Here is a 22,901-nt window from a genome sequence, read left to right as displayed (position 1 = left end):
TGTTGGCCTGGTACATAGGAGACAAAGTGACCTCTCAATGCCAGGCACTTTAGCCAAACTCATTTTACTACATACTGAACATCGAGTGCCCTTTAAAAAGACATTTTCAGACTGAAACAATTTCAATATTTTTAGTTTATCTGAACATACTCTGTTTCCCTAAAAATAAGACTTCCCCAGATAATAAATCCAATCAGGCTTTTGAGCGCATGCGCTAAAATAAGCCCTCCCCTGAAAATAAGGTCTCCCCAAAAATATTGCAACGCAGCAGCAGCCGTGAGGTGACCATGCTCGCTGCTTTCTGCACCTCAAAAATAACAAGACCTCTCTGAAAATAAGGCCAAGTGTTTATTTTGGGGGGTCAAAAGAAAATAAGACTCTGTCTTGTTTTGGGGGAAACACGGTAGCTGTCAGCCCTTCAAGCTAGACTGGGAAACCAAAGTCATGAATGCAGGTATTACTTTCATAAGGTGTTACAGTAGTAACAGAACCTTGCAAGTATGAATTGCTTCTTCCCTCCCTCCCTTTGTGTGGACTAGGGAGCAGCTTGTCTGAGATACTTTCTCAGGTTACAGTTCTGCCCCAGATTCAGGTTTTAGTTGACAGTTGACTTGGTTGCATCTCATCCTCTGGTTTCTCATGGTTATTCTTTCTGCCTGTTCCTATAGTCTAGGAATGTACATCCTAATTTAGGACCTACTTAGCTTCAGCAAGTCTGCTTCTGCATATTCATTTCCACAATAGTAATTTTGGAAGTATAGTGGTTAGACACCAGGCTACAGAGACTGTGAGTTTTAGTCTCTCTTTGAGCATGAGGCCAGCTGGGTGACTTGGGCCAGTCACACTCTCTCAGCCCTAAGGGAAAGGCAAAGACAAATCACTTCTTAAAATCTTGCCAAGAAAACTGCACAGGGACTTGTCCAGGCAGTTACCAGGAGTCAAAATTGACCTGAAAGTACCAAACCGAAACAGCCTATCTCCCTTTGGAACAGTCTTGTGGCATCTTCAAACATACCTATTTCTTACAGGTATGTTTCTCTGCACTAAAATGAACATGTTTTATCATTATTAACCTTAAGATAGCACAATACTCCCTCAGCAGATTTGCATATAGGCAGGGGGGGGGGAATATCCCACACACAGCAGCATAAATTATTCACATAGCTGATTATGTATTTAACACCTGCTAATGAGAACAAAAATCTCACTTAACCAATTATGAGCATTAAGATAGAGTTGCCCAAGAGCTCCCAGATTTTGGGGATTAGAGCTTCTTTGGAATATGGAAGATCTCATGCCTCTTTCTCATTTAAGCCAGGTAAAAATAAACAACTTGATAATATATGTTAAAAGTAAGCACAAATGTACTTTCTTATAACAAAAAAATAATAAACATGTAGTCAGTCAGTATAAAAATGGATGTTTTGAATCTCCATACACGAGCTAGTGGAATTTGGTCCATAATTTGCTAGATTAATCTTTAAAGATTGCAGGTGTGTTATTTTCCCATTCTTGAACATCTCTACTGAAATACACAGAAAATATGTAAGTTTTTTTTTTTTTAAAAGACAAGCTAGTCTTGACAAGTGGCATTACAAGAAGTAACTTGTTCAAATCTCACTATATCTGCTCATTCTTTATATAACCAATATTTTCATTTAAATTTTTATGTTTCATAAATGCAGGCACCGATCAAATGGTTGTACCAGAAAATGAAGATGGGGTAGATACCTGCCAGTTTGACGATGTGATATGTATCGATAACTGATTGTAACAGATCACTTCTCCGTATAATTTTGTCAATTCAAATACCTAATGGATATTTTCTTTTAATGTGAGAGCACCACTGTAATAACTATATAATGCCTTCCTTTTACATTATATCCAATGTGTTTCCAGTAAATTATCTAATGACATCTCAAAAATATTTTTATTCTAATTTTCACCTTTAAAATAAATTTTATGCTACCTGACTCTGTAAATTCATTTAGACTAGGGTTGTCAAACTCAATTTCATTGTGGGCCCCATCAGGGCTGTGTTTGACCTCGAGGGGCCTGGTGGGCATGGTCAACTGGGTGACATGGCCAGCTTGACGCCACTCACCATACGTGGCCAACTGGGTAGGCGTGGCCAGCTTGACACCATTCCCCAAACTGCTGGCCATGTTTTCTCACTGGGTAGACCAAGCCGAAACCACGCTGGTCCAATGTTTCCTCTTCGCACTGGGTAGACTGGGCCGAAGCAATGCGGCCTTGCCCCTTATATCTTCCAGGACATCCCCGTGAGCCAGATTGGACCGCATTGCAGGCTGAATCCGGCCCAAGGGCCTTGTTTGACATGCCTGATTTAGACCAAAGCTTTAAATATTTTCTTATAACCAAGGAACATTTATATATCTTCTGTTCTTTTCAATTATCTTTCTTTGATATAGTTGTACATAGCATTCATTGATCTGCTTCGCTCATTTTGTTCCTTTCCCCTTGAACTTATATATTACTAGTGTAGTTTCCAATCTTGCTATTTTCCACTAATCATGAGTACAATTACGTTTAGTTTCAATCCAAATATTTAATGTCTTTTTTGTATAAAATAATTAGACTGTGTTAGGCATTCACATATATAGGTAGTCCAAATTTAGCAGTTGCCAAGAAAGCAACCGCAGTTAAGACTGAAAAAGGTAACTTTGTGACCAATGGTCACATTTATGATCTTTTAGGACTTTAAAGCAAAAGAAAGGTGAAGTAAGATAATGAGCATTGATGCAGTTTCACTTAGTGATTGCTTTGTTAATGACTGAGTTACCATTTCCAATTGTGATAGCTAAATGCGCATTACCTATAAGCAGTTAATAAAACAATTTTTTCCAACCAATGTATTTATTCATGAGCAAACATGCCAAGGTGAGAGTAATGCTGGGATAGTGTACAAGAGAACTTTAGCTGAATGAGATGGCATCTTGCTTACTTAAATGTAAAGGCAGAAAGTGTAACAAGTAGAAAAGGGCTAATGGGTAAAAAGGGGTACCACAAGAGTAGAGAAAAAACTACTTTTTGACACAAAGGGCTAGCTGCTAACATGCAGATACATAATTTTCAACCTAATTAAGCAGTTGTTCCCAAGTTTTATTGACACCAAAAATATCAAATGGATATTCTGCTAGAAATACTATTTTAAGCTCCTTTATTCTTACATAAACAGTTCAGTGGACAAAAATCCATGTACTTTAGAAGAAGCTTCCAAGTATGGAGGAGAAAAAATATTTAAGTTTTCAAGGAAGTTGTGGCAATTCAACAACCAATCTAAGTCTAAGTATGGCTTGGTTGGCTGTATTTCAATTTTAGAAAACATCGCTTCCAATTTGTTAACACTTTTCCTATGATCTTAACATACGGTATGTTTTCATTTTCTGGTCTCTAGCCAAATAACATACGAGTTGTCATATTTCATGCTTTTATTTTCATTTATACTGTGGAATAATATTGGTTAAATCTTTACCCCAGCTACAATAAACTGATAAACCTTGTACCTCATCCACAAGATATATTTTGTCAATTATGAATTGGTTGAGATATCAATACAGTATACTGTCAAAAGTTTTGATGTGAATAGCAGAGACCTCCCTTCATAAACAGAAACTACACATATATTGTTGGACTATCTCAAGGCAAAATGTCTTCTATTTATTGCAAAACACAGTGGGGTTTTGTTGGAAAGGGCAAAGTTACAAGTATTTTTATTCACAGCAACAAGCATGTTAAGGAAAACAATTGCCCAAATTCATGCAAATGATGAAGATAAAATTTTCAGTAAGCTATCACTGGAAAAAGACAAATACGTTCCTGGCTTTTAGGATTCTTCTTCTTCTTCATCATCATCATTAGCTTTCGGTCGGAAATGTTTCCTACTCCTTTTCTGGCTACCGTGAAATCCTACGGTTGTTGTCACATTCTCTTCAGGCACCTCTGGAGAACCTGTGTTGGCTCTTCGAGCACCTCGTTCTTCCAATTTCAGCGGCTCCCAATCTTCCTTTTTTTTCTCTTTGCTTTCTGAGGGATCTAGTATAACTACATCACTTTTATTCTGGGCATCCAAGTTACCAAGAGGCTTTCCACTGGCCTCTTGGTTTGTATTAATAATGTTGGCCTCCAACTTTTCCTCTGCTGAAGCTCCTCTTTTTTTTCCTGATCTGTCTAAGCCTGCCTTTACTGGTTTGCTAAAGATAATTCTTCCTGCACCAGAGCTAGAAGCATCCTGGTTGAAAGATGGTATGTAATTTTCAGGACGTGTTGAGCTTTGTTCCTTTCTACCCTTCTTCAAGCCACTCAAGAACTCCATAGCAATTGATTTGTTGGTATCATCACTATATTCTGCAACATTCTCCAAACTGTACTTGGTCCAGCGTTCTGGATGGGCCACATAATCAGGTACTGGCGGGGAACTTTTATAAGACTGAATTGGCTCACGTTGTCTTCCAAAGCTTTCCGCAGGCGTCTTGTTTGAAATACTGAGTGGTGGCAGAGGGCGTTTAAACCTTGTATCAATGACATTGTCTTCACCCGTCAAGGGCACTGCCTGCTTGGCTGCTCCTTCCAGACAATCAAAAATGTTTTGGCTGCGTTGTGAAAAGCTTGAGCTCATGCCTTTCAAATGAAAGGGCTGAACAACTGATTTTTGGCTGTTGTGCAAAGAGTCCCCACTCTTATTTGATTCAGAATCCACGTCATCTGAATGAAGCGGCTCCTCAGGGGATACAGCATCAACTTCAGCACTGCCTGCAAACTCAAAATCTTCTGAATCTGAATCACTCAGGGAAATTGTATCTGAGGGAAGGATCCCTTCGTAATCTGTGGCCGCATCAGTCACAATACCCACAAAGGGTTCACCTGCACCTTCGTCTCCCATTCTTGATGATCACTTGTTTATACTACTTTGATTTGGGCCTTTTTACAGCCAAATACGTTCTTCAGCTGTTTCTTAGAGGATGTTTAACACCTCCTAGACCAAAAAGGAAGAGTTACATGCAAATATGTAAGGACATATTATTGATATCTGCTTCTTCGTTTACATAAGGAGATTACAAAATCAAAAGTACCAAAACTTTAAAACAAGAAGAGAGAGAGAAAAATTAAGTGAGAAACTTTAATCTAATCTATTATCCCACCTGGGATTAGTTTTGTTTTTATAAACAATATTGACATTGTATAAATAGATTCTAAGTAGATTCTACTACAAGATTTCTTGTGATATGTGATTTTTTTTCCTATTTATTTTTAAATAAATCTATAATTCTGTAACCTGCCACACACTTATAATTTTACAAGAGTATACATTCTAACCTATTTCTGCTGTGCTTTCCAGATTTAATGCCATTGGTGCATCATCTTTTACAAGTGCAAACATCTAATAATTATATTTGTAGAGAAACTCTCAACTGGTCAATTTTTAGTGCTTTAGATTTTAGTCCAGGGAATACAACTTCATTTTAATTAATATTTCATTAAAATAGTGGGTAATCTATCAGTACCAACCTACCAAGAACTTATATTAAAAAATAGTCACCTTAAATTAAAGCAAAGTTCTTGCTTATAAGTAATGAAATGTAAAATACAAGTTGAGGAAATCTATGATTTACTGCAGAATATTACCCAAAATTGTGAGAATTAAAAACTTGGTAGCATTAAATAATCTATAACCATCACATTTTGCTTTTTATTTAAGGATAGAAATAATATTAAGCATAAATTAGTGGCTTCTTTGATAAATTGTGTTCTCTTTTGTGTATTTCTAATGTGATAGTAATATCTTTGCGCTGATGTACAACTATTACCATTTAGGATTGTGTACAAATCTGGAACATAAAACAACTTTGTTTTGTTTTGACAATTCTCTACAATATCATCCAGATATTTGGTGCTCTAAATTAATTACAATTCTGTAATACATTTGTGTAGACAAACATGAGATTTGTTGGCACAACTTCACACTATTTCTGAAGTCGGAAGGCCTTTTTAGGTATTTAAGCATGTTTAGTAGCCCAACAGTATTAGTGTTCTTATTCTTTAGTGACAGATTCCCCATCACAGGAGAACTGTATTTGACAAGAGTTGTCCAACAAAGTACTTTATGGCGATGGTAAACAGGCATGGAACAACCTCTAGCCACTCACCATCTGGAGTATGAACCAGTATTCCATCCTCTGGGTCAGTAAAAGCCACCAAGGTTCTGAGATCCTGTACCCTGGCAGTAAGAGGTTGGACATATCATCAGCGCAATCAAAAAATGTGGACTTGCAATTTTCTAGTATATCAATAGTACTTGTCACTTTGATAAATGAACCCTCTAGGTTTGCAATGTTAGCATCTACAAATAATTATTTTAAAATTGGAAAGCAAAGATATTTGTTTTATTTATTAATCTAAATTATGTCTAGTAGAATTTTGGGGCAACATATTATTGCACACTAGGCAGAGACAGCAAGTACTGTACTTCAGTGTTGGGACTTACACACCAGGACTGTTTAAACCATCACTAACAACCAAATGTTAATACAATACAGTTAAATCACCAAGCATAAGAATATAATTGGATGAGATCAGAAAAAGAATCAAACTCAAGTTATTTGTTTTTCAAGGACGAAGAAATGTAGATTAAAGAAATGCACATTACAGGTTGTGCATATTATAGATTTTTTTTTTTGTTTCTCTCTCTGATCTATTCACCTCCTCCCCCCTGGTTGGGCAGTAAACAATAAAATTGTTCCAGAGAGAAAAGACTCACAGGATGTTTGCAGCAATCTGATTGCAACATAATTCAGACATAATGGTTTTTCTGTGACTGAAGTCCCCATCAAAATCTTCCATAGTAGTCTTGATCCTTGCTATCTCAACTGTGGGAAAGCCAAAGAGCACATTATCTTCTCCTTCCCCATCAAGCTTATGCTATTGAAATAAGTTAAGTTTAATTTTTTATTTTACTTGTATCCTGCTTGCATTATTTTTACAAATAACTTAAGGCAGTAAACATGTCCAACACCCTTTCCTCCTTCTATTTTCCCAACAACTCCGTGTGTATTTGTGTGTGTGTGTTAGATTGGACTGAGAGAAAATGAGTGGCCTAAAGTTACCCGGCTAACTTTCACAGCTAAGGCAGGACCCAACAATTTCCCACTTTCTAGCCTGATACCTTAACCATTTGACCAAACTGGCTGTTGCTTTTTTTTAAATCCTTGTTTTAATACACACCTAACAGATATATTTATCTGATAGGCCTGAATCTATGATTGCAACATGTCCACAGCTTTCTTGTTATTTTGGAAAAGTAAGAGGAAGTGAAAAAACCTTAATAGGGGGAAAGCTTTTCTTTCTTATCAAGGAATGCTTATTTGTTTTTTTGGAGGGCAAAGAGTTCATAAATTAGTTTTACCCTCTACTACAGAGATATTAATATATATATCTAAAATATGAAAGCAGGCTAGCTTGCTAGATACATATGACTTTGCATTTGATAATCAATATATCAATCACACTAAGAATTATATTAAAAAAAGCAATTTATAATGGAAATGTCAGTTGGTCTTACCTGAACTGCAGGTCTCTAGGTTCCCGTGGGAGGAGTCATTGATGGGATATTCTCAGACCCCATTTGCCTTGAGACTGAGGTTAAATTGAGGCCACTCCCCTCTGCCTCACTTCCTGGCTCCCAGTTTAATCGAAGGTCAATGGTATAAAAGGAATCTGGTAGGAATGGTAAGGAACAGCAAACGGAACACAAGAACAACCACCAAACCAGCCAAGAACCGAACCGACCTAATACAACAAGAACACTCAGGTACTTCCTGCGTGAGCGCCCAATTGGGATGGGAAGTGACTCCTCCCACAGGAACCTAGAGACCTGCAGTTCAGGTAAGACCAACTGACAGTCTCCTAGGTGATCCCGTGGGAGGAGACATTGATGGGACATACCAACGCTCGATGTCCCAGGGAGGGAATCGGAAGCCTGAGCCTCCCGAGGTTCTAACACTCTATGCAGAACCCGCCTACCAAATGAAGCCTCCGCCAAACCGTAAGCGTCCACCCGGTAATGTCTGATGAAAGGCGTAGGGGAAGCCCAGGCTGCTGCCCAGCAAATATCCTCTATGGGTGCCTGGGTTGACCAGGCTGCTGATGTGGCCGCGATCCTGGTGGAGTTGGCGGTAACTCCAGTCGGCACTGTAAGGCTGTGAGCCTCGGAGGCTCTAGTAATAGCCGACCTGATCCATCTACCAATGGTAGCTGAGGATACCCTAGCCCCAAGGGTGGAAAACTGGAAGGAGACAAACAACGCCTCCGACCTCCGGAGAGGAGAGGTACGTTTAAGGTAGATGCCCAACACCCTCCTCACATCTAGTCGATGCCAGGAGCGTTCCCTCTCCCTGGATGGTGCCAGACAGAAATCCGGCAGGACTATCTCCTGTGCCCTGTGGAATTGACCTTGGGTAAGAATGAAGGGTCCAGTCTGAGGACCACCTTTTGAGGCTTCAGCAAAAGACGAGGCAGGCTGCGGTAAGAACAGCTTCTTTATTTTAGAACGAGAACTATGTACAAAGCAATTCAGCACCTTTACCTGCTTGACAGCTATTTATACGGAGCTGTCAAGCAGGGAAAACCAATAAGCGCGCCCCTAGCGGCCCGCGCTCAGCCAAGCTGTGCCTTAGCCAATCAGCTTGTTGCTGGCCGTTAAGTAGTAAGTCGAGGACTTTTCGATCCTCAACACCACCCTGTTCTCATGGAATGTGGACAGATCCTACCTGGAGGACAGTGCATTGATCTCACAAATGCGCCTGGCACACATGATGGCCACCCTTCAGGGTGAGGAACTGCAGGCTCACCGTACTTAATGGCTCGAAGGAAGTCCCCATCAGCTCCTGGAGGAAGATCCCAAGTGGGGAAACGATGGATCACAGGGGGCCTAAGGTTGGCCGCCCCCTGGAGAAACCTTTCAATGATCGGATCCTATGCTAGGGAATGGGAATCCAACTCCCCCAAGAACCGTTGCCAATGCCGCAACCTGCCTCTTGAGGGTTTATAGGAAACCCCCTTGTCCAGCCCGTTCTGCAGGAACTCCAACACCTGAGGTATCGAGGCTTGCGCTGGATCTACCTGAGAGGAACAGCACCAGGCCACAAAAGCAGTCCAAGTGGCATCGTAGATGCAGGTAGTGGATTTTCTTCTGGAGGCCTCGATGGTCGCAATGACTCTAGCCGAAAACTGGGCCTCCCTCAACTGTACCCTCTCAAGTGCCAAATGGTCAACTGGAACCACTGAGGCTCCGGATGGCGCAGGATCCCCTGGCGTAGAGCCACCTCCCCCCAGGGAATCCTCCAGTGGGGGGACACTGACAGATCTATCAAGGCTGATGGGCCCAATAAGGGCCACTAGAATGACCTCTGCCCCCTCCGCTACCCGGGGGGACCCCGGGAATGAGTGGAAGAGGGGGAAAGGCATACAGGAGACCCTCTGGCCAACAACACCGCAGGGCGCCCATATCCTCCGCACCCCGAGCTGGGTACCAGAAGATAAACCTCTGGACTTGCGGGTTGGCTGGTGTGGTGAACAGATCCATAACTGGACTGCCGAACCTCTGGCAAATCCTGTCGAAGACCTCGGGAAGCAGTTGCCATTCTCCGTGGTCCACTGTCGGCTTGCAGGTTGTCCACCTCCGAGATGTGCTCCGCCCTCAGCGACAGATGACGTTTCGCCCAATTCCCCAACTTCACAGCCTCGTGCCGAAGGGCGTTCAAGTGGGTGCACCCCTGCTTGTTGACGTGTGCTTTCGCGGCGATGTTATCTGTCAGCACCATCCCCTCGACCTTCTTGAAATGACGGAGGGCTAGGTGGATCGCCCTGAACTCCAGCCAGTTGATGTTTTGATGCAAGCTGGAGGCCGACCAACGTCCCTGGGCCAGCTGGGAGTCGAGATGGCCCCCCCAACCAAAGAGATTCGCGACGGTCGTCAACACCAACCTGTCTGACTCTCTAAATAGAGCCTCTTTGTCCATGGCGGGAGACGTCCACCAGCGCAGAGACAGCCGGACCTGGGGCGCAACAGGAATCTGGAACGTCACATTGCTGTCACCGTCCCTCTGGTACGGAAGCAGCAGCCATTGCACTTCTTTGGAGTGAAGTCGAGCCCACAGGACAATCGCTATGCAGGAGATGCACTTCCCCAGGAGATGCGAGAGCAACATATGGGGACAGAGTGTGCCCTATGGATCTGCTGGACCAGTTGGCAGATACTGTCCCTACGATCTTGTGATAGGTACACCCTACTCTCCACCGTGTCAATGACCACCTCCAGGTGTTGCAAATGTGTAGATGCCTCTAAATGGCTCTTCTCAAAATTTACGGAGAAGCCCAAGGACTGCAAGGCCCTACTGGTGAACTGAAGGTGCTTCTTCGCAGTCACAGGACTGTGCCCCTGAACTAGGACATCATCTAAATAAATTTGAATTCGAAACAGGACAGACCTGAGGTAACCCGCGACCACTGCCAACACCTTAGTGAAGGTCCTGGGTGCCAAAGCCAGACCAAAGGGAAGGGCCCTGTACTGATAATAGACACCCCACACCCCCCCCCCCCGGTATGAAAATCTAAGGAACCTCCTATGGTCCGGTACAATCAGGATATGGAGATAGGCCTCCATAAGATCAATGGAGACCAGGAAATTCCCAACCCTAATCCCTTCGAGGATAGATTTCAAGGAAGCCATTTTAAACTTCCAGAAAACCAGCCTGGAGTTAAGCAACTTTAGATCTAGGATGGCTCTCCAGCTCCCTGAACTCTTTGAAACTACAAAAAGGTTGGAATAGAAACCAGAACCTCTCTGGTCCTACGGAACCAGTTCCATGGCCTGATTGTCCAGCAGGTGCTGGATGGCCTTGCGCATAAGCTTGCACTTCACCGGGTTCCAAGAGGAGGAGATCCAGAAACGAGAAGGGGGGTGGGAACGAAACTCCAAATGCAACCCACAATGAACAGTGTGGAGGACCCATTCATCAGTGGTGATGAGGTCCCAGCGGTCCTCAAAGTGAGTGAGGTGACCAATAGGAATATCCGAGCCCAGATCCTTTCTTCCTGCGGTAGAAACGCCCACCCCCCTCAAAAGGGCCGCTTATTGTGCTGTTGGTATTGATTCCTGTCTCTATAATATTGCCTATCCCTTTGGCGAGGGTACCTAGGGGGAGGGTACCTCTGCTGCTGCTGGTAGTCCTCCTCTGGAGGCCGATATGCAGGCCTCCTCTGGTAGGGAGTCGACCTTTGCTCTGCCCGCTTGGAAGAAGGAGGAAGTATCCTACGTTTGTTCTTGTCCTCCACCAGCAGCGGGTCCAATATCTTGTCGTTGGAATACTCTGCTGCCGCTAAGGTCCACTTGGACCGGGCCTCCCACTACGGAGCCAAAGCAGTGTCCTGGACGCCACCAACATGGCGAATGCTTTGGATGCGTACTTGACCGCATCAAGTGTGGCATCTGCTGAGAACTGGGCAGCCACAGTGAGCTTTGCGGTGTCCTGCAAGAGACGTATCTCCGTAGCCAAACCATTCTCCTGCATCTGGATCAGCCAGAGAAGGGTAGACTTATTGAAGGAGGCCGCAGCCGCTGCCTTGATTGCCTACATGGCCGCCTGGAAGTTCTTGCACAGTCAGTTCTGCTCTCCTATCTTCTGCCTTAAGGTTGTTGATGATGTCGCCAGCCACCACAGAGGAGGACGCCCAAAGCCACCACAGGTAGTTCCACTGTCGGAATCTGTAAGGCCTGGAGTAGCAAAGGCCGTGGGCTTTGCCCACTGGGACTTGAGAACCTCCATGAACATAGAGGGAGTAGGGATCTCCTTCTTTTCTACTGGGGGCTTGTGGAATGGCCCCTTTTTTGTGCCTGGAGCTGGGGTAGCCGGAGTTACCCCAGCAGCGGGAGCCACGTCCAAATCTGCAATTGCCTTAGCCTTGCGCAGAAGGGAACCAAATTAGGAGGGGGGAAATGAACCAGTGAACACGGAAGCCTCCGGAGCAGGTTCTTCATCATCAGAGAAACCAACCTCCTTCTGACCCCCTTCATCTAACAGAATCCTCACTAGCTGTTAGAGGGGGAGCTCTGCCTAGCTCACGAGCAAAAGTTGCAGGTTGGTTTGGATGACCTCCCGGTGTCCCACAAGAACTCCTCCTCCTAGAGGATCTAGATTTTTTCTGCATGCCTGTGGCAATACCTTCAGATATTGCCTGGGCAATAATCTGCTGAAACCTCTCTGGAAGCTCAGGAAATGCTGGGGAAAGAGTGGGAGGCCCCCAAACCGGCTCTGCCTCAGCAGATTAAGGGAGCTAGCCTAGGTCTGTCCAGTCCAGCAACAGGCCTGCCGAAAAGATCCCCTCTCTGGGCCCAGGGTGCTCAGAGTTGATAGGGGGAACATGGAAAGATCCCCAGGATCTAGGGCTGATTCAGCCACAGGCGTGAGCCTAAGGGGAAAACGGGACCTGGAGGGGGAAGGGCTAATGCAGTGCCTGGCTCTTTGAGAGGAAGCCCTGGTGGCAGCTCTCTCATGCCCACTGTAAGAGTCCCCTGCTGTGGCAGACTTAGATGTGGGCCTCTTGCCTGAGGCCCTCTCTCTGGATGTGGAGGGGCCTCTGGAAGTCCCCTCGCCAGGCTCAGGATCCACAGGGAAATCCGGTGCTGCCTCCCCTGTCGCCTCGTGGCATCCGCCATTAAGAACAGCTTTCCCCAAAGCCTCAGATACTCACAGCTCCTCAGATGGCTCTGCAGCCTCCTCCACTCCTCACAGAAGAAAAAGAATGCTGCCAGCGATCCTGAAGGGCCCTGTGCCTCCGTGCATGTAGCCCCAATGCCACTGATCTGTGGCTCGATTGTGGAACGCTGGAAGGAACAGCTGGAGGTGATTCCCCGATTCATGGGGAGAAATGAATTTCCCCCCCAGAGAGGGCGGAGTCAAGGGCTGGGCTCCGCATTTCGCCTTGCCCGGTTGGGCAGAACGTTTCCTGGCTGTCTCCCCCCTCGGCCCGGCGTTGGTCTCGCTCTCTCCGGAGCTTTGGGGCGGGAGGCGCATACGCCCCCCCGTGGGAGACCCGACAGAATGTTGCGATTTCGTCTCCTTCCTGCTATGGCGGCCTTGGCTGTCACTTCCAGGCGCCATTTTGGTACTTCTCGTTATGCCCAAAGCCGACGCAGGCTTATGATGGTAGCCTTTGCAGGGACAGCAGCTCTAACCACAAGCACCGGGCTTCTTTGGAGAAGACTTCAAAATGGCGATTCCTCTCCGTGGATGATTACTGGATGTACTTAGCCGGGCTTATCTTCCTGCAGACCGCTCCTTAACAAAATAAACTCTTTTTCTTTGGAAATAGAGGGGAGCGAAGTGCTGCTTACTTGTTTATTTATTATGGCACCTAGATCAAAGAAACGTCTTGCTACAAATGTGTCTAAGGAATTTAAAGAATCTTTTTTGGAAACACAGCCTTTGTCTCCTACGCCCTCTACTGGAGAAGTTTTAACACAGGAATATCTTTTTAAAATATTTAATGCCTTTAAGCAAGAACTTAAGGAATTTGTATTGCAACTTTATGATGATCTAAAATCTAAAGTTAATCAAATGAAGGCGAATACGTTTGCAGCCGTGTCTGCCCTGTCAGATTACTCTGCTGAAATAGAGAACAAATTGGAAAGTCTGGAGAAGGCTAATTTTAATTTGACTACCAATATTCAAATTTTACAAGAAAAAATTAGAAATAACGAAGAACAGCTTATGATGATAAATTTTAATAGGAAGGCATCTGCGATAAGGGTCAGAGGATTCCGTGAAAAGGAGCAAGAGAATTTGAAACAGACCTTTGCTGAAGCCTTCAGCCATGCGCTGGGAAGCCCGGGACTTAACTTTGATTGGCAGATTCGGAAAATCTATCGCCAGAACTCATTGATAGCGGAACAGCGACAGCTCCCGAGGGACATAATTATACATTTCTCTACAAAAGAATCTAGAAACGCGATTGTGCAAAAGTTTCATAATAACAGTCTCCGAGTTGATGACCAGGACGTGATTGTCTTCAAAGATATACCTTTCCAGATGTTGAAAGCAAGAAGGGACTACACTTTTTTAACTAAAGAGCTTAGGAGTCAACAGATTCGATACAGATGGGAGGCCCCTGCCGGCATCACGGTTACATTTGAGAATCAAAGATTTCGTCTTAACTCTGTTTCGGAGGCTCAAGATTTCTATTGTAGGATTCTGAAGGCGGGACTTCCTGACGCGCTTGGAAGAGAGGAGAGACAAGCGGAAGGAGAAAGCAAACGGCTGGCCATGCGGCTGCAAGATGGAGGGGGTAGCCCCTCCTCCCTCGGAGAAGCAGAAGAACGCAGATCGAGAATTTAGATACTTCAAAAGACTTCCTAAAGTTGAGGACTGAATGGGGGTTTGAGACCTCTCTCCGGTAGAAAAAGTGGACTAATTTTTATCAGAAGGGAAAGCTGGGTGAAACTACTTTGAGCTAGATTCTAAAGTAACGTTAGCATAAATCTGATAGTGGTTAAAAGAATGCGGAATGATTTATGTTGTTTAAACCTTGTTAGATGGGACTATTTTAAAATAGAAGGTTAACTGACTCTTGCTGAAAGCATTATTTGAATATGATCCATGCTATTTAACTTTTATTTGAAGGGAAAGTTGGTTGTAATAGTTCTGAGTTACTTTTCAAATAAACGCTAGTATAAATTTGATAGTGGTAAATATTAGACAAGCAAGAGATGAGGGTAAAATGCATGTGGAATGAACTACGTTATTTGTGGTAAATATCAGACAAGCAAGGGATGAGGGCAAAATTTACGTTGTTTAAAGCTTATTAGAACAGGAAGCCGCTTGGGATTATTTTAAGATAACTGTAAAAAGAATGTGGAATGATTTATGTTGTTTAAACTTTGTTAGAAGCGACTACCTTAAAATAGAAGGTCAACTGAATCTTGCTGAAAGTATTAAAATACATGTGGAATGAACTAAGTTATTTAAATTCTATTAGAAGGGGAAGTCGGTTGGAATTATCTTAAGACAGAAATTGATTCCTGTGTAAAGTAATATCTGATCTACGCTGCTTAACTTTACTAAGAAGGGGAAATCTGGTTAGATTATTTTGAATTACTGTTTGAAAAAGGGGTAAAGAAAGATCATTTACGTTGTTTAAATTTTACTAGAAGGGAAAGTTTGATTACTTGTCTGTAAAGTTATATTTGAATATATGGCATAAACCACGCTGCTTAAATCTTACTGGAAGGGATCATGAGGTTTAGGAAGGGAACGGGAGAGTCTACAGAAGGTCGGGGTAAATAACAAAGAAGTAAGAGATGAGAATAAAATATAGATAGAATGATTTATACTATTTAAGCATAGATAAAGATGGGGGGCTGAGATCAACACAAAGAGTGGTTTCTTTTTTTTTTCTTTTCTCTTTCTTTTTTTCCTTTTTTTTTCTTTCTCTGCTTTTTTTTTTTTTTTTTTTTTTTGATATATTACTTTTATTTTTTAATCCATATGTATACAAGATATTTTAGATAGAAGGTAGTGCCAGGTGTGGGCCCTGGGAAGTTGGGAGGATTAGGGATGGGGATTGTGGGGGGTGGGGTGGGGGGGTGTTAATATAGTTTTAATAAGAACAAGAATGTATTTATATACGGTGGTTCCTTTTTTTTTATTATTATTATTATTATTATTTTTTTCCTTGGTTCACTTTACTTTTATCAGATCAAACAACACTCGAATAAAGGCATACACCAAGGAGGGAGGTTGAGGGAAGGAAGAGGGAGGAGTAAGGAAGGAGTAAGGGGAATGTAAGGAGTAAGGGGAATGTAAGGAGGGTGTCTGGGGAGTAAGGGGAGAAGAAAGGTTTGAGGGGAAAGGGAAGTAGGAGGGGAGTGTTAGAGGGAGAAAGGAAAGTTGGAGGGGGTAGATGGGGTGTATGGAGGATGCAAGAGTTAGGTGGGGTTGTGAATGATGAGTTGTGTTTCCTTTTTACTTGTTCGTTTTATTCCCTTTTTCTTTTTTTTTTTCTTTTCTTTTCTTATAGTAAATACCCTGTATATAAATGATTGCAAATGGAATGTGAAAATTGAATAAAATATTTTATAAAAAAAAAAAAAAAAGAACAGCTTTCCCCAAAGCCTCAGATACTCACAGCTCCTCAGATGGCTCTGCAGCCTCCTCCACTCCTCACAGAAGAAAAAGAATGCTGCCAGCGATCCTGAAGGGCCCTGTGCCTCCGTGCATGTAGCCCCAATGCCACTGATCTGTGGCTCGATTGTGGAACGCTGGAAGGAACAGCTGGAGGTGATTCCCCGATTCATGGGGAGAGTGCCTCTGCAGACCTCTAATGGCTGCCCTGGCCATGTGCGTCTTCCCGGATGCCGGCAGGGATCCAAGATGGCGGCCGCTGACCATGCAGCCTGATTCCTCCAGGAGCTCTGCCTCAACAGCGCCACCCAGAGGCCTGGAGGAAGTCCAGCAGCCCCCAATGGGGTGGAAATGCAGTTCCTCTTCTGATCTCCTGGAGGCCGACTTTGGAGGCTCCCCAGAAACTGCAAGCAGTCTTGGAGCCTGAGGCGCTCCTGCAAAATCCAGCTATTGCCCAGCGCAGCTACAATCACTCAGGGAAGACAAGGGAGGAGGTGGGGAAGGCAAGGATGGAAAATTCTCACACCAAATTGAATAAAGTCAGGAGCCAAGAAAAAAGTCTCCCATTAGGCGGAAAGTCTGAAATTAACTGGGAGCCAGGAAGTGAGACAGAGGGGAGTGGCCTCAATTTAACCTCAGTCTCAAGGCAAATGGGGTCTGAGAATAACCCATCAATGACTCCTCCCACGGGATCACCTAGGAGGCAATATCATTTTCCCTATTTAAAAAGGGGGAAAACAAAGGGAAAAATATAAATAAATAAAAGCAAACTACGCAACTATTGCTGTTATGCAATAGTTATTTTTGTGAGCACTGCCACATAATTGTCACCATACCTCTGTTACACAATTCAACGAGAGAAGGGATGTTTCTTCGCCTATAAATTATTGCTTCTCACCCTTGTGAACCTAACGATATATTCCCAAGCAGGTAACCTGCAAGAGCTTTCACTCTCGAGTCTTAAAAAAATGAATAAAAAAAAATCTGAATCCACCTGCTTCGAAAAATTCACTGTCCCAAGAACAATTTCATGTAGTAAAATGAAGAGTCACCCAGGGGCTTAAAAATAGATTAGATCCACAACGTAAGGGGGCGGGGCTATTAAAAACCAGGAGATATCGCAGGCGGCTGCTTATCAGCCTGATCCAGCCCCACAGATCTTACTCTCGAATACCCTTCTCCCCACACGCGTCCCGCTTATCTCCCAGACCTCCGGGACCAACGGCCGCGTATAGCAGCTGCCTTTTCAAGACACTGCGTAGAACTCCTTACCTGCAAGGGCCCGTTGCTCCTATCTGCGTACGCAGCACCCGCCGCTCGATACCGGATTCGGCGCGCTGTTCCCGGCGTCGCTTTCCCGTTGCTTGATGGGATGAGTAGTTTTCTCGCTCCGAAAAGGTCTTTTGGAACTTACGCCGCCATCGAACCATTTGAACGACGTATCCCAGAAGTCATTTCGCAACTAAACCAAAACACGACAAAAACTCTTCCTTCCGGTTCCCCTCCGCCCAATGTCTTCTGGGAGTTGTAGTATTATTATTATTTTTTACTATCACCCGAGCCCGCGTATCCGACTTCTGTTAACGGTGCAGAGAAAAAAACTGTTGCAGGTTTTGGACGCTTTGTACAGCCTCGCTATCGATATTAAGGGTACAACAAATGCTAAAGTTTATTTTCTTTCCTTTTATGCTAGAGTTCGAAGAGTTAATTTAGATTTAGAGTTGCAAAAATGTTTTTTGATGACTGTTTCCATTTGTCCAGAAATTTAGCAATCCGTTTTATCAACCGAGGACTCAGATCTGAAAAATAGAGAGCCACTGTGGTATCGGGATCAAAATTAGCACTGGGACACCCAAATTTAAGTCCATCTGTAGATGGACTCAAGGATAGCTTTGTACAAGTCACTCTTGGATACAGCAGATGGTAATATCTTGTTGATTTGAAAGAGCCAAGTCAAAATGGACCTCCTCAATAATTGGATCAAGAGATTCAGTTACAGACTAGACTTTGAAAATGAAAAACCATCTGGAAGATTTTTTTTTAAAAAAAATTGTTTGGCAACTAAATAGTGAAAAGTTCTTAAGATTGAAAATATTAATGGTTTCATGGTCTTCAGATTGTCCTGGTAAAGACACTAATACAAGCTAGAAGTGAAAAAAGAAAATGAAAAGCTGCAAAGAAAAAATATATAGAAACACCCCCCCTCAAAAAAGCAACCCTCATCATGGCAAGTGTAAATAAGTGTATGTTCTCTTCACCGCCTCTTTACTAATTAATACTTCATCTCATAACTCACAAATCAAGTAAGTCACATCTTAATGCTGTTTATGGAAAAGGTTCAAACAGTATACTAGAATTTTAATATTAATTACAAATTAATTAACCTTAACAAAAGTTAAGTTCCAATATACATTTTCCCCATTTCAAATATCAACAGTTCCAAAAAAGTTCCCACTACAACTTATCCAATTCAAATATACATTGCTTATCTCTGCTCTAAACTATAAACATCCACATTTCACTAAAATCAAAATCCTAATACAGTAGAACCTCTGGTCCCGAACATTTCTGACCATGACCAAATCAAGTTCTGAACAAAAAATTCACATTTTTTTTTTGCAGCCGATTTTCCCTTCTGCGCCATTTTTTTTTTTGAGGGCCAAATTTCCAAAATTAGGTTCGGGTTACAACCAAATCGGGTTGCAATCAAAGTTATGGAATGAATTATGGTTGTGAGCAGAGATTGTACTGCAGTGATGGCTAACCTTTTTGTTGTTGTGTGCCGAAACACCATAATGCAATGCACATGCGACCCGTGCTCCCTGCCGCCCTGCGTGCGCCCCCTCTCCCACGGCCTGTTTTGGGCCTGGAAGGCCTCCTGCACCAACCTGGAAGCCAAAATGGGGCATGGGGGCACTGTGTGATACACCTGCGCATGCCCTCACCCCCCCCCCCCCCGTGCATGCACAGCAGAGACCCGAGGACCAGCTGGTCAGCAGGAGGCGCATGCACAGTAGAGCTAGGCTGGGGCAATGAATGGTATACCCGTCGAGAGGGCTCCTATGGCATGCGTGCCACCTAGGGCACGCATGCCATAGGTTTGCCATCATGGTTCTACTGTATGAACAAACTATTACAATTTAAATTAAAGAATAATTTATCCTTTAAAATGTTTTCTAAAATTCCTTACTTTTAATAAAAAGAAAGTTAACATATTTTTTCTTCAATACAGAACTGTCTTCTGTAATTCATTCTGGAGTTTTTTGATCATTGTTACAGATTTCTTTAGCACTTTTTAAGCAGTCTCTTGTAAATCCAATAAAAGACAGTTGTTGAAAGTGTTCTCGCATTATAATTTTTAATTCCTTCCTTCTTAATTTTTAAACCCTCACTCAGTTTTCTCTTTATATCTGATGATGAATTCTTATTCAGAGACTTGTTCATATTTTTGGGGGGTACATTTTGCTGCATATATTGTTCTGTAACATCTTCATCAGGGAATATACTGTTCTCAAGAAGACACAATATCTGACATAATCAAATTAAATTCATGAGGCAGGTCCCTGTGCAGTTTCTCAAAGATGTCTCAAAATGCCATTATCTCCAATCTCAACTTTTCTTTCTCTCAACAAGCATAGATTTATCTTTTAAAAATAGTTTCAAAGTTTTAATATTCAAAGTCCAAAGCTCAATATTTTCTGACCCTACAAAATTTTGAGGCCAAAACCTTGTCTTGCTTTTTGCTGTTCATTTTGACTTTTAAAAGATTATAAAAATAAAATTTCAAATAACTTTTACTGAGGATTGAAGGCACTCATCTGGTATTTCCAACCTTGTCACTTTTCGAGTGTCTAAACTTCATTGAAGCCATTATTAGGTAATTTCTGAAAATAGTTAGCAAGAGAAGTGCACAAACTTAGTGCCCTTTAAAAAGCAGTTTGCAGCTGAAGTAAAAATGGTGAATCCACTCCCTTCTGTGTCACAATTACCTTCCGCACACCAGGAATCACTGTTTTATGGTCTATTTATGAGGAAGAGGAACAACTGTAAGAAAAAGTTTGGATGATTTTACGTCTCTGATCCAGATAGGATTGTTAATACTGCTAGTGTCAACTCTGCTTTTCTCCAGAGCTGTCTTCCAGTCTGCCATTTTCCCCTTGAAGTCCTTCCTCAGGCTATATGTCTTGAAGATTAAGTTGTACAACTGAGATTGCAAGCAATTGATTGGTTTTGCTTACAAATTGATTTTTTTTCTTAATCGGCTATCTCTTACATCAATAACTTTTTTTAACTTGCATCTCTATTTCAATCTGTGTTGTTTGAAGGATTGTTGTTTGTAAGATGAGCTATTTTTCACATTCATTCAATAGCAACAGTGAAAAGTAATCATCTGATTTTCTTGAAAGAAAAATTTAAGTGAAAATCTTGAAAGTTTTTTCCCCCCAGAGGATACAGTGCTCAGTACATTTGCCCATTCACAAAATAAATAATCACATTTCACTGCCATTGAAATGGAGCTACATAGTGGAGCAGAAGTCAGTCACCTGGTATCTTCTAGGGTTTCTTGCAATACACTTCTTGATGTTCCTATTGATTATAGAAAAGAGAACAGCCTTCTCTGCCAAGGCTCTTATTTTTTTGGAATATCTTATCCCTTGAGTGAGATTGGCTTTCTCTCCCCTGAACCTGGTTCTACCAAATGGCTTGGGATACCAATGGGGGAGTTTCACAGTGGAGGTGCTTGACCTTAATAAAAGCTAAACCTAATTCCTCCCCACCAGTATATCCACCTCCCTTCCCCATCTTGTGTTAATGATTTTATCAGCTCTGTCATTTTATATCCAATGATTTGAATGTTTCTTTTAATGTTTATTATACTGTAAGCCACCCAGTCATTTGAAACAAGATGGACAGCAAATAAATTTATTTATATCACAGTATATGCTATTAAAGATACGGTAAAGACAGTGTGTAAGCAGCGTGTAAGAGGGGACAGAGACTTTAATATTCTTTAAAAGGTTTAGATTCAGAGGCTCCTGTATCTGGGCGGAGCAAGTGTACATTTTTAATTGATCTGAATATTTAGTTTAAAATGAAGGGATGTCATTTCTTCCATTTTGAAATCAACTAAATGACCTGGATACTTCTCTGTGCCATTTTGATGTTGAAAACTCACTACCCGAAAAGGCACTTGATCTTTTGCTTCCAGGGTTGTTAATCTCCCTGGATAACTTCATTAAGCAAAGACTTGTTTGGGTGTCATAACTGTTGTGACCAAGGTTCCCTTGGTCCTTTCTCTAATTTAGCAGTTTGGTAGCATGTGAGAATTAATCACACTACACTTTGTAATCTTCATTTTGTTACTTTTGCAATTCTCTTCCTTTTAGTGACCTCTATCAAGGAACAGAAAATTAAGGGATGAAGAGTAATAAGGACATTTAACTTTGAACAGAAACATTAATACAGAACATTAGCTTTTAGTATTAATGGTAATATTCAGGGGTTTGTTTAATAACCACCCAAGGAATGTACAGAAAGTAATGGGAAGCCATGTCCTCCAAATGGCATTTCAATAAGGAAAGCAAAAGCAAAGTCCTAAATCCCTTCTGCCATAAATACTAGTTGTCCATGAAAATTCTCAGGTCGTGGTTATCCCAAAAGTGCTTTTTCCTAAAGGCAACTGGACTTTCTTGGTTTTTTTCCTTTGAAAATGTTTCACTTATTCTCCAAGAAGTTTCTTTGGTTGATCCATGATCCAAATATTAAGCAAGAATCATCTTAAATCAGTCAAGAGTTAAGCTGATAGATTTTGAGTGGGAAAAAACACCAGAACTATAAAGGAGATAGGGAAGTCGAAGTCCTGAGAGGAAGCATTAGAATCTCAACAAGTCAAAGAACTTGTGGATGGGAAGCATGGTTTCTGTTGGGTACATCACCCCCACTCACCAAATTGTTCCCTTTATAGTACAGAACAGAAGGACCACTGATGTCTTAGTCTCCATATCTCTATTCTGCTGCTGTTATGTACATAAAGGGGATACAACTGGAACAATTAGCTGCAATTTTCCAAAACTATCCCCCCTTTTAATACACACTGGTTCAGCAAACTTTTGATTCACTAGATACATATTTGTTCAGACTTCACTCTCACAAAAGGCTTGTGTATTAAATCATAATTGGCACTATTATTCCAAATGTCATTATTGCTAGGTAATTCCATGAACGGCTGCAAATAAACTGATGTGCATAATATACATTTGGATTTAATGGACACTACCACGTGGAGCATAAAACCAATTTATTGTACTTTGCAATCAGGTGGTGAATATAAAGCTGAACTTCTCTCACTTTAAGTGGGCCACTTACTTGAACAGAACCAAGATTTGAGAACTATAAGATGTGGTGGTACTTTTATGCCAGTTAGCTGAACAAATGAGTATAAAAGTCCAGTTTAAATTTCTTCTCCTCACCTTTCAAATTATTCAGATTTCTGAAGCTTAAGAGAAAACTAGTTTTAATAGTCTTCCTTCACATTGCCTTCATATCTTTCTGCAGTGCCTATCTACCATATTTTTCAGAGTATAAGATGCACCAAGGTTTCAAAGAGGCAAATTAAAAAAAGTTTTTGCACTCTGCAAACCTCCCCAAAAGGCCCATTTTTCACGAAAACTGGCCCATTATTATTATTATTATTATTATTATTAC

The 22,901-nt window shown here is 42.1% G+C and overlaps 2 protein-coding genes across 7 annotated transcripts in view; one reads left to right on the top strand and one right to left on the bottom strand.

Annotated features, from left to right (window-relative positions):
- The window catches only part of TRPM5 (transient receptor potential cation channel subfamily M member 5), a 57,381-nt gene extending 55,559 nt beyond the window's left edge, over positions 1 to 1,822 (top strand). The window contains exon 26 of the mRNA XM_014058124.2: positions 1,686 to 1,822. Within this exon, the coding sequence (XP_013913599.2) occupies positions 1,686 to 1,768 (83 nt within the window). The 3' untranslated portion in view covers positions 1,769 to 1,822. The remainder of the gene's footprint in view (positions 1 to 1,685) is intronic.
- A 1,342-nt stretch (positions 1,823 to 3,164) lies between these two features.
- On the bottom strand, positions 3,165 to 17,618 carry TSSC4 (tumor suppressing subtransferable candidate 4). Of its 6 annotated transcripts, none has more exons than XM_014058128.2 (4): positions 17,469 to 17,618; positions 6,779 to 6,887; positions 6,168 to 6,238; positions 3,165 to 4,996 (listed from the first exon to the last, which is right to left on the bottom strand). In XM_014058128.2, the coding sequence occupies exon 4, from the start codon at positions 4,901 to 4,903 to the stop codon at positions 3,848 to 3,850; it is 1,056 nt and encodes a 351-aa protein (XP_013913603.1). In that variant the 5' UTR covers positions 4,904 to 4,996; positions 6,168 to 6,238; positions 6,779 to 6,887; positions 17,469 to 17,618; the 3' UTR covers positions 3,165 to 3,847. The 6 variants fall into 6 exon arrangements, with proteins under 6 accessions (XP_013913603.1, XP_087572966.1, XP_013913601.1 ...); XM_087716840.1 differs by lacking the exon at positions 17,469 to 17,618 and adding an exon at positions 17,033 to 17,335; XM_014058126.2 differs by lacking the exon at positions 6,168 to 6,238.
- Between the last annotated feature and the right edge of the window lie 5,283 nt (positions 17,619 to 22,901).

This window comes from Thamnophis sirtalis, unplaced genomic scaffold (genome assembly GCF_051295495.1).
Source record: "Thamnophis sirtalis isolate CommonGarterSnake01/CBP01778 unplaced genomic scaffold, rThaSir2_p1.2 scaffold_1, whole genome shotgun sequence".
In the NCBI taxonomy this organism is placed as follows: Eukaryota; Metazoa; Chordata; class Lepidosauria; order Squamata; family Natricidae; genus Thamnophis; species Thamnophis sirtalis.
The sequence above is the reverse complement of the archived record's forward strand: the minus strand, read 5'-3'. Positions and strand labels throughout refer to the sequence as shown.

Excerpts from the sequence above, each read along its gene's own strand:
- TSSC4 (XM_014058128.2), bottom strand. The coding sequence starts at position 4,903 with ATGGGAGACGAAGGTGCAGGTGAACCCTTTGTGGGTATTGTGACTGAT.